The 15,271-nt window shown below is 43.1% G+C and overlaps 1 protein-coding gene across 4 annotated transcripts in view; it reads left to right on the forward strand.

Moving 5' to 3' along the window:
- Nucleotides 1-9,457, forward strand: part of TOPAZ1 (testis and ovary specific TOPAZ 1) — a 101,781-nt gene extending 92,324 nt beyond the window's left edge. For 3 of the 4 annotated variants that reach the window (XM_048838657.2, XM_048838658.2, XM_075125715.1), the window contains 2 exons: nt 1,199-1,382; nt 9,151-9,457. In XM_048838657.2, the coding sequence (XP_048694614.2) occupies nt 1,199-1,382; nt 9,151-9,370 (404 nt within the window). In that variant the 3' untranslated portion in view covers nt 9,371-9,457. The remainder of the gene's footprint in view (nt 1-1,198; nt 1,383-9,150) is intronic. The other variant, XM_048838660.2, reaches the window with a different exon arrangement.
- The last annotated feature ends 5,814 nt before the right edge of the window (nt 9,458-15,271 follow it).

Genomic DNA, 15,271 nt, shown 5'->3' on the forward strand with positions numbered 1-15,271 from the left:
AGAACCTCCTTCCCCCATGGTAGCAGGAAACTTGTAACTGGTTTCAGCAGCTTGTCACTCCAATCCTTAGCTGCTGTGCTGTTCTTCAAGCAGCCCAGCTTAGCATGCCGTACTTCTGCCTCCCCCCACTCGCTAGCTGCAATCTAGTCTCTAGCTCTCTGATTACTCCTGGGGGAATTCTGTGCCAAAAAATTAAAAATTCTGCAGAGAATATTTCAAAATTCAAATTTTATTTGTCAAACTAACACTACATAATCACTCCAGTTTCAATTATTTTGGTAATTTATTTCAAAATACCTGTCAACAAATATGTCTGTAACAATGCAGACATACCCAAAAACACCTGCACCTCTCCCTAAAGTAGTCCCGCCATTCCCCAGCAGCCCAGAGACCTGCACCCCAGAGCCCAGGGATCCAGAGGGAAAAACAGCCTGATGCTCAGTCTCCAGTTTGTGTGGCGTTTCCTGCGCACTGCTCTCTCCTTCCCTCCGGGCATATGGGGAACTGAAGCTGCTAGGAACTCTCTACTCTCTCCCCCTCCCCGCAGTGTCTTCTATGTTTGAACGGGGCTGTGCTGGGTCCAGTGGCCCCTAGTGGCAGCACTGTAACCCATCTGCACAAAACACATGAATTTCCGCAAAATTCTGCCTTGCACAGTGGCACAGAATTCCCCCACGAATATCTGATCTTCCATTTGTCTGACTCCACAAAAAAGTGAAGGGAATGTGCACTGTAATCCAATTAAATCCTCTTTGTGGGGAAGCAAGTAAGCAAGAGGCAACTGCAAGTTGATCCCCATAAAGCAGGGAAACAAAACAAAATGCTGTGTATGTGGCGAATTCTGTGACAAATGCTGAATCCATGGTATTTTGGGGGAAAGCAGATTAATTCCACAGGCACAATTTATTTATAGATAAGCATAGCAGGTGCAGTTGGGGTCAGGATTTTGCACTAAAAATTAGTGTTGGGGAAGAAAATGAATTAAACTCCTGTATGAAATTACTTTCTTCAAAGTTTAGTGCTTTGGAAAAGTAAAGATCTCAATTACTATCATTGTAAACAAAAAGTCTGTTCAGATACTTAGGGTTGTGAGGGTTTTTTTTTTGCTTTTCCCTGCATCTCAAGCTACACACACACATTCAAAATAGCTAATAGTTCAGTGTTAACCTAACTTTTGCATTTATGCTTCCACTGTCAGGTGCTTTATCATTGGGTTGCTACCCACCGCTAGAGGGAAATTTATACCGCAAACTTTTACTGATTCCTTCTTACATGTCTGAGATTGAGATGTTGTTGGCCATTGAAATATTCCTAGTTTCAAATGCTAGTAATATTCAGAGTCCGAGTGCCACCAGTCAGACACTTCAGATAGTACTGAAAAGGTTAGTTGGTCAATTTTTAGTACTTTTCTTATGTCTGATTCTCAGTGTATGATGATATAATATCTGGAAGAGAAAAAGTTTGCTCATGCATTTAATTTTAATTCGCTGTTGTGCTTAGAAAAGAAAATTCCTTTTTTTAAAAAATTAACATTTTTTTTCCTCTGGTTACAGAGGGCAGTAAATATGTACATGAAGAACTTTAAAGAAAAATTATTTCAGATTCAAATAGGGAGACTAATTACCCTCCCAAATTGTCCAGCACAGTAACAATGCACCATATTCTCAAAAAGAATAGGATTCTGTGATGTTATTATATAAAACATTGTCCTATACTTAAGCATATAGAAATGTATGGTTGAATCAGAAAACATAGTAACACTCTTCAAAGAAACACTTTGTCTGTTCTGTTACGGAATATCCCAACCCTCTGTCCTTGGCCTTCTCTGTCTGGAATATTTCATTAGTTACAGCTTTGGAGAGCCCTTGTAAACAGATGATATCCTCTCCTCAATTCTTCTGCTTCTTTAGTTAAAACTAAAGTTGTCCCCTCTGTCTCTGACTCCACTGCCACTCTTGCTAACTTAGACCTTCACTTTGTTCCCAAGACCAGTAATCTTTGTTTGTTCTTCAAGTAATTGCATATGTCCATTATAGTAGGTATGTGGGCATTTTGTGTGCTGGTGCCAGAGAGTTTTCCCTAGTTGTACCCACAGAGGTGTCCATCTCTATATCCTGGTGTTCCTCATGTGCCAAGCTAAGGGTATAAAGGGTGAAGCCACCCCACCCATCCTTCAGTTCCCTCTTACAGTCCATGATTGGTGGTCGGAGCATGCTGTCTGTTCGTTCCTTCAGCAAACATGCCATTTTTAGTTAGTTTATATTGTTAGTGAAACTTGTTTATGGGTCCTCGGACCTTTTTTCTTTCCCTGATTGTCCATAGTGCATGGATGCCAGGCTCCACACAGTACCAAGGGAACCCTATGCCAAGGTCCCCTGGCTTCTAACCCTGCTCCAAGTGTTACAACTGATGCCCATGAGCAACCCTCACTCTCACTGCCTGAAGTGCTTGGGTGAGGGTCACATCGGGGACAGGAGTACAGTTTGCTGGGGCTTCAAGACAAGAACTAAAGCAGAGGGAACAGCACCTCTGGTACATCCTCATGGAGGCTGCTCCTCGTCTGCCATTTGTACCATCTCAGTCAACTAGAGGGAGTTCCTCCCCATCTGGGGAGGAACTCCCTCTATGTCTTATCTGGGGAAAGAGACAAAAGGAGATTCCCTTTGTTTGGACAGACCTCAAGGGGCACAAGCACTTAGAGCACCCTTAGCTTCTGAAGCTAGAGACGCAGACAACTTCCATATCCTCTAAGTCCTCAGTGTTTTGACTTCTTAACTATAGAGGCAAGCCACTCTGATACCAAAGATGGAGTGCGCCCTTTGGCCTACTGCTTCCCAGTGCTGAATCCTAGTAGCATCAAGAATCAAGTAGCAGCTTGACCAGACCAGAGCCTTTGACTCCACTTCCTGTGCTGGGTCCGTCAAGGCCAGCTCCTTCCTCATTGAAGACACTGGAACCCTCACTTCTGCTCACAACTGGGCAAAGGCCCATTTTGTCACTGACTATCACAGAGACATACGCAGCTGGGAAGGATCTGCTGAGCCTCTTGGAATTACTCTCATTGATTAGTCGATTGATTGATTAAGACAGTGCCTTGCCAAGCCTGTGGCACATGGGAATCCACATGACTGGGATCTGCTACAGCATCAGTGACTTCAAGCAATCTCGATGCTGGCTCTGAGACCAACAGTAACTGCTCTGCTCTGATGGCTAGGAAGCCCCTCATGTTGCTTCTGGTACTGCAGATCCCTCATAGAGCACTGTCCCAATCTCCCATGAAAATACCCGGTACTGCTCCACCCTGGCCTTCAGAGTATTCCTCAGAGTCTGAAGAGGGTTTCTACATCTCCCACTTCAGGGAATCCAGGACTTTCTTCAGGGAACATCGCCCCGTCATAGTAACAACATAGGAGTAATCCTGACGAGCAGATCAAGAGAATGGAGTGCCTGGTTTAGATGCAGCTAGCCTCCGTTACCATACCAACTCCATCATTTTATACCAATAAAGGTTGTGGAGGAAACTCCCCAGAAACTCAGACATTTTGCACCCAGCTACATCAGGGAAGGTTGCTCTCCCTATAAATGAGGTAATTATGTAGCCTATGAAAGCCTTATGCCAAACTCTGTCATCCCTCACACTGACAGAAAAGTGCGCGGAGTGCAAAAACCAAGTTCCTTCATAAAGGTATAAACTGATTTATTAGTACCCCATGTTGGGCTCCCTGGCAGTGGTGGTATTAAATGAAAGACACCACTCAGGTAGAGCAAAAGTAAATCCCAAAGACAAAAACACAAAAAATATTGGACGTTTATTGGCAGAAAGATTTATTCAGCTGCAGGGTTACAACTATGCATAGTGAATAGTCAAGCCCTTTTGGCCCATTGTAATTATTCCAATTGGGATAAATTGGCCAAATTCCTTAACAAGCTGCTAGAGAACTCCCAGAGTGAGTTCCAGTCTCTCCTTGTGGAAGTTTATCTGGCTGGAAGGTCCGCACTGCAGGCTTCCTTGGATGCTGCAGATTCAGCTGCAAGAGTCATGGCAATGGCAGTAGTAACCATGTGCTGCTCATTGTGACTGCAGTGATCAGGGATTCCTGAAAAAGTACAACAAACTATTGAAGATCTCCCCTTTGAGGGTTGTGCCTTATTTTCCTCAAAGACTGATGAAGCTCTACGTATGCTAAAAGATTCAAAGGCAGTGCTGAAATCACTGAGTCTGTACACACCAGCCCTGAAAAGAACAAAGTTTTGTTCTCCATTTCCACCGAGGCAGCAGTATTACAATGCCTAGACAGGCAGATCAGTACAGGCAGAATCACAAGCAGCAATGGAGGCATCCACATGCCTCAAAGCAGTGTTAGAATCCTTCATCAAGGACAGCATACCAGAGAATCACCCATCCTTCAGGAACAGGTTGTCACATTTCCTAAGTGCGTCGTAGTTCATCACTTCAGATAAGTAGGTGATAAGCATGGCGGAATCAGGATATACTCTGCAGTTCTTGTCTCTCTCACACCTTCCCTGTCCCCCTTCAGGGATCCATCTCATGAATTTACTAAAGCAAGAAAGTGCAGACTCTACATTCTTTGAGACGCCTACTCAGTACTGGGGAAGGGGGTTGTACTCCTGCTACTTCCATATGGTTTCCCTCACAACTATTATCCCTTCACTAGATCTGGGAGATTGGTATGCTGCCCTCAACTTTGAGGAATGCTTATTTCCATGTAGCAATCCACCCTGGCCCCAGGAAATTTCTGAAGTTCACAGAAGAACACCACCTCCGTTTTGCAATTCTCGTTTGGCCTGTTAGCCACGCTGAATGTTTTCACCAAATGCATGGTGGTAGTAGCAGCCTGTTTCTGCCATCAAGATGTACAAGTATATCAGTACCTGGACTGGAAGGGGTGGGGTCACTCTCATCAGCACATAAAAAGAAGTTTCAGAGTAACAGCCGTGTTAGTCTGTATTCGCAAAAAGAAAAGGAGTACTTGTGGCACCTTAGAGACTAACCAATTTATTTGAGCATGAGCTTTCGTGAGCTACAGCTCACTTCATCGGATGCATACCGTGGAAACTGCAGCGGACTTTATATACACACAGAGAATATGAAACAATACCTCCTCCCACCCCACTGTCCTGCTGGTAATAGCTTATCTAAAGTGATCATCAGGTTGGGCCATTTCCAGCACAAATCCAGGTTTTCTCACCCTCCACCCCCCCACACAAATTCACTCTCCTGCTGGTGATAGGAGAGTGAATTTGTGTGGGGGGGTGGAGGGTGAGAAAACCTGGATTTGTGCTGGAAATGGCCCAACCTGATGATCACTTTAGATAAGCTATTACCAGCAGGACAGTGGGGTGGGAGGAGGTATTGTTTCATATTCTCTGTGTGTATATAAAGTCCGCTGCAGTTTCCACAGTATGCATCCGATGAAGTGAGCTGTAGCTCACGAAAGCTCATGCTCAGATAAATTGGTTAGTCTCTAAGGTGCCACAAGTACTCCTTTTTATAAAAAGAAGTGTCCATCAAACGCTCTACCTGTTTTTATGCTTAGGCATGGACAAAGAGAGCTTGATCCTCGTACACCTCCAGAGAATAAAATTTATCAGGGCAGTTCTAGACTCAACCCTGGCCAGAGCTTTCTGTCTCTTCTGAGGCTTCTAGCTTTGTGAGATCATTGTGCCTCCTTCAAGGACCATCCCTGAACCTTGGAGAGGAATTGACTCAGGTTTCTGAGGCATATGATGGTGTGTACTTATGTGATCCCCCTACCAGGCTGCATTTTAGATGGTTACAGACATAGCTCAAGTCAGCATACCGCCCTCCATTACATTGTCTGAACACACAAGTATGCATCCCAGACAAAGTACTATTATTTGAGCCCTGCCGATCTGCGGATATCCACGGACTATGTTTGCGGATCAGATGTGGATATAAATTTTGAATCTATGCAAGGCTTTAACTATTATTCCTAGATTGGTGGTTGAACCAAGACAGCATTTTCAGGGGAGTCCCTTTCCCCCCTTCTCTTCCCTCTATGTCTTTGGTAACGGACACTTAAGCCATGGAGTAGAGAGTATACATGGGGGACCTGCAGGCTCAAGCCTGGTGGTCCATCCAAGAGGTCAGGCTGCACATAAACTTATTAGAATTACAGGCACTAGAGCCTGCCGCCAGTTTCTACCTCAATACAGGGCAGAACTATCCAAGTATTTAACAACACGAAAGCAATGTTCAGCATTAGCAAGTTGGGGGTGCTAGATCAAAGAGGAGGCAGTCAGGGTCTGGAACTTCTGTATGCAAAATTCCCTGGCTCTCAGAGCATCACACCTACATGTACATAGCAGACCTAACCAGATCAGCCAAACCATCACCGGTTCATTCACCTGCACATCCGCCAATGTAATATACGCCATCATCTGCCAGCAATGCCCCTCTGCTATGTACATCGGCCAAACTGGACAGTCCCTACGTAAAAGGATAAATGAACACAAATCAGATTTAGGAATGGCAATGTACAAAAACCTGTAGGAGAACACTTCAATCTCCCTGGACATACAATAGCAGATTTAAAGGTAGCAATCCGCAGCAAAAAAAACTTCAGGACCAGACTTCAAAGAGAAACTGCTGAGTTTCAGTTCATTTGCAAGTTTGACACCATCAGCTCAGGATTAAACAAAGACTGTGAATGGCTAGCCAACTACAAAAGCAGTTTCTCCTCCCTTGGTGTTCACATCTCAACTGCTAGAAGAGGGCCTCATCCTCCCTGATTGAACTAACCTCGTTATCCCTAACCTGATTCTTGCTTGCATATTTATACCTGCCTCTGGAAATCTCCACTACATGCATCTAAAGAAGTGGGTATTCACCCCCGAAAGCTTATCCTCCAATACGTCTGTTAGTCTATAAGATGCCACAGGACTCTTTGCCACTTTTACAGAACCAACACGGCTACCCCTCTGATAAAATAAATTTAGGCTATTTGTTACCCTCAAGAGTCAGGTTTGGCAATCAGCTCTAGCAAAATGCACCTGGCTGCATACCCTTATGTTACAAGTAGGACTGTATTCTCTAACCCTATGACCATCAGGTCCCTTAAAGGCCTAGAAAGATTGTTTCCACCTATCAGGGATCCTATCCACAGTGAGAGTTGAACTTAATGTTATCAGTCTTAATGGGGTCCCCCTTTTAAACCATTCAAACCTGCTCACAGTTACCCCTTTCAGCTAATGTGGTCTTCTTAATAGCCATCATCTCAGCAGAAAGAGTAGGGGAACTTCATGCTCTGGTGATGGATCCTCTGTATGCTGTTTTTTAGGAAGACAGTGTAAAGCTTAGGCCAAACCTTAAGTTTCTCTCCAAAGTAGTATCTGATTTCCACCTCAACTAACCTCTGTAGTTACCTGTCTTCATTACAAAGCCACATGCTCAGAAAGATGAACAAAAGCTCCACACTTTGGATGTTGGCCAAGCACTAGCTTTTTATCGGGAAAGAACAAAGCTTTTTGGGGTCTGTTCCCAGCTTTTCTCCTATGTGGAATGAATGAGGGCATCCTGTAACAGCACCATAGCTGTCCAGGTGGATCATCAGCTTTATTGTCGTGCTACAAGATTAAGGGCATCATGCCTGTGGAAAAGCTCTCTGAACGTTCAGCCAGAACATGCTTAGCCTCTAGGGCATTTGTGGGAAATGTCCACAACAGGGACATCTGCAGAACAGCAACATAGTCTTCAGTCGACACCTTTGCTAGACGTTATGCAGTGACTATCGCATCAAGGGAAGATATGAATCTAAGGAAAGCAGTTCAGCATCTCTCTTCCCATAAGACTCCTAGCCCCTCTCCCTGCCCATTGGCAGGTGCTTGGGTAATTGTTGGTCTTAGAGATGAGTTCCATCCATTGCATGATCCATCTTCCTTCCCCAATATATCAGAGTCTATCATCTAAAAGTCCAGTGTGAAGGAACTGAAGGATGGGCAAGGGTGGCTCTGACCTTTATAATGTGGCTCAGGGTATTAGGAATATCAGGGCGCAGGTGTGGCTACACCTACAGGTATTGCTAGAGAAAACTCTCCAGCACCATTGCATGAGACATGCCCACATCTAATGCAATGGACATATGCAACACATCTCGAAGAATAACAGTTACAAGAAAAGGAATAACTTTTTTCTGAGCTTTTCCTCCTGCCCTCCCCCGGCAATCTTTATCCATTAATCATCAACCAGATTATTTCCAGGATACATCCTTCTTTACCCAGGGTGTCTTAAGAAGTTTATTGCCTCTGGGATTCAGTTGAAGTCTTAAACACTTTTCTAGGACTATGATTTTCTATTAAAATTCTTAAATTATTAATATGTATTTGTAGTTTGTCTTGTATAAATAGTTCAACTCTTGATCAGTCCTTTGTTAGTGATGTCAGGTTGTTAGCTGAGGACAGAAAAGTGCCAGTCTTTTATCTGCTCATAGGTGGCGCTACCTAAGGCAGAAGGAAAAGGAGCAATCCAGTTTCCAGCTTGTTCGTGCCCCCTAAGCAGAAACTCCATTTATTGAGAAGTAGAACAAAATCTGCTACTGACATGGGACATAGCAAGTCATTTTTTAAAAAACTATAGTTGGTGGTGTAAAACTTTACAACCCAAACTAGATAGCCAGATTTAAGTCTGTACTACCATAACTTTTCTTGTAGGTTTCCCCTATCCTGAAAGGTCTTAAGCACATCCTTTAACTTTATGTACTGTGAATATAGCCACAGGTATGGCCAAGTTCTTGCCAGGTCAGTGCCTAAGATGTTCTACCACTCGTTTCTAATTCTCCCACTCCAGAGTCTAGTAACTCCTGATGGAGTGTGCTATTGTGGAAGCTTGCGACTCATTTGTCACTGAGATGTTAAACTCCTGAAAGCACCAGTATTTTAAAATGTGTTACGTTTTACTTTTTCTGATAGGTGCTAACTTAGTTCATAAACTTCAGAATAATCAGCTATCAGCGTCTAGCAGTTTACAATATTTGCATTAGGAAATATGAACGCAAGGATTTTTTTTACTGTTTTAGTAATTTTGATGCCAATAACTGAAAACCATGTATGAATGACATATCTTAGTGTTTGTGTTCCATGATTTTTGTACTTGTGAAAACTCTTTTGCAGATCCGAAGAACAAAAAGTGCGGAGTAAAGATGACTATCAAGCAGCAGTTGAGAGACTGATTCAAGCTGCTCGTATATCTAATCCAAAGCTTTTTCTTAAGCACATGACAATGAATATTAATATGGAACAGGTTTACAGTTTGGAACATAATTCTGCTCTAAAATGGCTGAAAGAGAATATGAAATGGGCTGGAAAGGTCTGGCTTTTCAGTAGTCATTAGTTGGTAAAGACTTCTTTTTTTTTCTTTTTTCTTTTTTTGAATAGTTGAAGTAATCATTGTTGAAAATAATAAATCAATAGATAGTTCCCACTGTGTTCAGACTGTTATTGATTAACTGTAAGAGTCAACACTTGATTAGATAAGGTTTCAAATCTTAACCTGTTTTTGGAATGTTTATAGATTTTCAGAGATAACATAGGACCAGAATAACTTTTTTCTTGAGGCAGGTATCATTGCATAGATTACCTCACTAGAATCACTTTAGCCTCCAGTGACTGACATCAGAAATACTCTGAATATGGTTGAATATCCTCCACAGCTGCCAGTTAACTATTTCCTTTTTCCAACTGAGAAATGAGAATCATAATAGATTTTCATTTGTTTTAGTTCTTCAGAATATCTAGGTTACTTTTTGAAGTAGCCATATTTTTTCTATTTTGAGTATTTTTAAACCACCAATCACTATTTATTTGAATTATGCTAGTGACTAGGAACCCTATAAGCATTGTACAAACAATAGAACAGTTTCTGTCACAGAGAGCTCACAGTCTACTTGTCAGACAGGACACAGACTTCCATCTGAAGTGGAAGTGAGTTGGGAAACTGAAGTAACAATATAATGAACAAAATAGTGTAGAACAGAACTCGCATCTTGGCGCTTACCTAAGAAATGCCAGACATCCAATAGAAATGACACCTCCCTTTCTTATCTGCCTTGTCATTTTTTCTAAGATGCAAACTGCCATTTTTCTTAGCTGCCTATCAAGCTTCTGAATTTAAGAGATTAGACAGTTCTGTTTGATCCAGTCCATTAAAACATAGCTAGACATGCACACCATTGGAGAAATTCCTATGAGAAAAGTTCTGCTTAAATTACATGGAACACAAATCCTCAAGCATATAAACCAAAAGTCTTTTATTCAGAACTCCTTTATGATTTTGGAGATCTTATGCAACTATGTGGTGAGTCATCTTCTCTCCCTTACAGCCTATTTGTTTTCCCCCATACCTAGCCTGGTACCTATATTTTAAATGATATGGGCATGCAGGGATTATTTGCAGTTCTGATGTTTTCAGTGTGCGAGGCCTCTATGCTTTCATGGACCTACAGCATATATTTTACCCTCCTGTTAATTTTTAATTGTTTCAACATTATATTCACAAATTTATAAAACTAAAATGTAATCTAGTTCATCTGCATAAGTAATTTTAGATAATCTGCTCTAACTAAAGGTTTAGTTTATTTCCTACATAAAAAATGAAATAGATCCTGTCCTACCTGTATCTCTAGGCAAATATTCAGAAAGGCCTGGGAGATGCTGAGTAAAGGCTGAAGATAGTGTGAGTAAAATAATGTTGAATGGTCATAAAATTTCAGAAGCAGAAAAAAAGCTTAACTTCCCATTCCTCCCCTTCATAGGTCGTTGCTGAAGCTAGTCCCCTATGTTTAAAATGTAAGGGAATATCCGTTGGGCACATTATTGGTAAGACTTTCCAGATGAATGCCTTTTTCACCCCGATTACTTTTGAACCAATAACTGGCTTAGAGGTGCCTTATTCCAGATACTCTTCTCTTAATAGAGCTGAATGATCCCTTTTAACTCCCAACCAGTCTCCTTCAGTAAGAAGATTTATGAACTTTGGCCTGTATATAGTCATAAATGTTTAGTAGGTGGGACACAGGACATGCCCCCACTTTCCCTTTCTCTGAATATCTGTTACATCTCTAACTACACATTTTTCTCTTTAAAAAGGTTAGTTTTTTATTAAATAGTAGGGGCCAGACTTGAAATTTCTCAGCTAGAATAAAGAGACATGTGGTATGGAAGCTTACCATAAATTAGTGATCAGGACATACAGATTCACAAAGAGAGACACAGGGATGGATTTAAGTAGCAGGCTGCAGTTTTATTAATTTAATGCCTCTCTGCGGTATTATCTTCCCTTATTCCCCAGCTCTCACGTACCAGGCATTGAAGTGGGTTCAAAGTGGGGTTACAGAGCTCCATTATATAACCTCTCTCTCTCAGCCTACTCCAAGGATTCAGCTCACTCCTGAATCCTCTCACCCTCGTGTGTACTGCCCCTTCCCCCATCTCTCCTGCCAAACTACTGAATACAGACCGCCTCAGCCCTGGAGCTTAGCTGTCATCAACTTGCTAACCTGGCCACCCTCCTGTGGGCCCAATGCGCTACACAGTGTTGCAGTTACAAAGAGTCAGCCTTGTTTGGGGATGTCTCCTGCGATCACAAAGAAAGGACCCCAGCAAAACTTTCATAGGGACAAACATAAGCCTTGTAACAGTTTGGTTTCTAGCACCCTATTGCCTGAACTCTCTGGGAATCAGAATCCTCTGATGCTGTGCATGTCACCACAGGCGCCAACTTTTGTCGGTGCCGGTGGGTGCTCGTGCCCCAACTCTGCCCCTGCCTGCCTCTATTGGTTCCCTCCCCAAATCCCCAACCCAGCCCCGCCTCCTCCCCCAAGTGCTCCAAGTTCCCCCTCCTCCTCCCTCCCAGGCTTGCTGCACGAAACGGATGTTTCATGGCGCAAGCACTGGAAGGGAGGGGGGAGAAGCGGGACGCAGCGGCGCGCTCAGGGGAGGAGGCGGAGGTGAGATGGGGCGGGGTGGGGAGCTGCCGATGGGTGCAGAGCACCCACCAATTTTTCCCTGTGGGTGCTCCAGCCCCTATGGCTGTCACTGCACTAATAGTGAAGGAAAATGTACCAAAATTAAGAACTAAGGCCAATAATGCCTTCTCCATTACAGCAGCAAACGGATATCTGGTCAGATAGCCGTCATACCAATGTACAAATAGTGGGCCAGGCTCAACTTTCCATAGGGCTAGAAAGGCTTTCACTGCATTTATACAGCACAGATAGTAATCTGGTGGGGGTTGGACTAGATGACCTGAGGTCCATTCCAACCCTAATCTTCTATGATTCTATGATAGTCATCCAAGTGTTCTCTTAGCAGCACCAAGGCTGCTTTTCCTGTTTGTTTTCAAATACCTCAAATAGACGCAAAATGCTCTTTGTGTAAACCTTACATCAGTTATTTCTAATGCATGCTTGGACTTGTCCCCTGCTGCCTGTGGCACCCGCTCACTAACCCTAAAAGTACCAAACAAATGCATCTTTAAATAGAACTGCCTCCATCCTAGGTAGAGCATCCAATAACCCTAACAAAATCTGTATTTTTATGCGGTGTTTGTTGTCTTCCCTGCATCTGTCACCTCTGGACCATCTCTCCAAGACCTTCTTTACTAAGAATTCTCTACATGGGTTAGGAACTCCTGCTAGTTCTGCACCAAAAGAACAGACTAGCTAGATGACCAGATATAGTGGATGAAACCAATCAGTGGTGCATCAGATTTCTTGTATCTCATCACCTGATGCTTGGGGACAGGCCAAAGATGCTGGAGGCCTTCCCTAGCACTAAATTCCCTGAACTCAACATGTTGTAAACCCTGAGTTTCCTGAAATGTTTTTTTTCTGCTTAAAATTTCAAATTTTCAGTGAAAAATCAAAACATTTTATTTGAAAACTTTCAATTCAGAAATGCTGCCAAATGCTAGGAGTTGTCATTTGGGTGCTCTATACTCCATTTTCCTCTATGGGCTGGTGTCTCTGGCTGAACTATAATTCTCATGATGTACCATGTTCTCCCTTCTTACTGAGCACTTGCAGTACATCATGGAAGTCACGGGCTGTGAAGTATCGTGGGAGAGGTCATGACTGGGAAACTTCGGCCACAGAGGAGAATGGAGGCATGAAGCAGCCAAACAACAACCCCCAGGAGGCACTGTTGCAATATTCCTAATCAGTTTTTTGTTTGGCTGGGGATTTGGGGATGGTTCCATTTTTTGACAGAAACTCAAAATTATCTAGTGAGAAAAGACATTTTTCATTTAATCAAAAACCTAATTTTGTCAAAAACCAGTTTCAGTGGAAAATGTTTGATCTACTAAAGGTAAAGCCAATGGAGGAGAGAGAGAATCAGCAGGTGACATCACAGAAACCTACATAATTATACAACCAATTTGCTTACATGACTTATTGACTGGCATTTATTAGGATGCAAAAACACCTAATACTTTGTATAGATTTACATGTAATGCTGACATGTTGTAATAGTTACAATGCTTTTAACTTTTTGAATATTAACTCTTTAAATATTTTGTGACCCTTGCCCTAACATCCTACAATTTAACATTTAAATTGATAAAAATAAAAAAAAGTTCAAAAATAATCAATATCCATCAAAATTATGAAAAAAAAATAAAAATAAGATTCTGTCAATTCTAGGTAATAGTCATGGACTTCATATATTGCCTATTACTACTGAATTTAACTATATGTTTATGCTTTGCATTGAATCCCAAACACCATTGTTATTGTGTATGTAGAGTGCTCAAAAATCTATTAGAATGTTGTGAAATTCTATTTGATCACCAACTTGCCAGAAATAAGGATAAGGGCTGTATTAGCATCTGACCATCAACCTCAGGGCTGTACTTTGTGTGTTTATTTAAAAGGAATACAGTGTCCCCTTTAAAAAAAGAAAAGGAGTACTTGTGGCACCTTAGGGTATGTCTACACTACGGAATAAGGTCGAATTTATAGAAGTCGGTTTTTTAGAAATCAGTTTTATATATTCGAGTGTGTGTGTCCCCACAGAAAACGCTCTAAGTGCATTAAGTGCATTAACTCGGCGGAGCGCTTCCACAGTACTGAGGCTAGAGTCGACTTCCGGAGCGTTGCACTGTGGGTAGCTATCCCACAGTTCCCGCAGTCTCCGCTGCCCATTGGAATTCTGGATTGAGATCCCAATGCCTGATGGGGCTAAAACATTGTCGCGGGTGGTTCTGGGTACATATCGTCAGGCCCCCGTTCCCTCCCTCCCTCCGTGAAAGCAAGGGCAGACAATCATTTTGCACCTTTTTTCCTGAGTTACCTGTGCAGACGCCATACCACGGCAAGCATGGAGCCCGCTCAGGTAACCGTCACCCTATGTCTCCTGGGTGCTGGCAGACGCGGTACGGCTTTGCTGCACAGTAGCAGCAACCCATTGCCTTCTGGCAGCAGACGGTGCAATACGACTGGTAGTCGTCCTCGTCGTGTCCGAGGTGCTCCTGGCCACGTCGGCTGGGAGCGCCTGGGCAGACATGGGCGCAGGGACTAAATTTGGAGTGACTTGACCAGGTCATTCTCTTTAGTCCTGCAGTCAGTCCTACTGAACCGTCTTATGGTGAGCGGGCAGGCGATACGGACTGCTAGCAGTCGTACTGTACCATCTTCTGCCAGGCAGGCAAGAGATGAGGATTGCTAGCAGTCGTATTGTACCATCTTCTGCCAGGCAGGCAAGAGATGAGGATTGCTAGCAGTCGTATTGTACCATCTTCTGCCAGGCAGGCAAGAGATGAGGATTGCTAGCAGTCGTATTGTACCATCTTCTGCCAGGCAGGCAAGAGATGAGGATGGCTAGCAGTCGTACTGTACCATCTTCTGCCGAGCAGCCATGAGATGTGGATGGCATGCAGTCCTTCTGCACCGTCTGCTGCCAGCCAAAGATGTAAAAGATAGATGGAGTGGGTCAGAACAAGAAATAGACCAGATTTGTTTTGTACTCATTTGCCTCCTCCCCTGTCTAGGGGACTCATTCCTCTAGGTCACACTGCAGTCACTCACAGAGAAGGTGCAGCGAGGTAAATCTAGCCATGTATCAATCAGAGGCCAGGCTAACCTCCTTGTTCCAATAAGAACGATAACTTAGGTGCACCATTTCTTATTGGAACCCTCCGTGAAGTCCTGCCTGAAATACTCCTTGATGTACAGGCACCCCCTTTGTTGATTTTAGCTCCCTGAAGCCAACCCTGTAAGCCGTGTCGTCAGTCGCC

Source organism: Caretta caretta, chromosome 2 (assembly GCF_965140235.1).
Source record: "Caretta caretta isolate rCarCar2 chromosome 2, rCarCar1.hap1, whole genome shotgun sequence".
In the NCBI taxonomy this organism is placed as follows: domain Eukaryota; kingdom Metazoa; phylum Chordata; order Testudines; family Cheloniidae; genus Caretta; species Caretta caretta.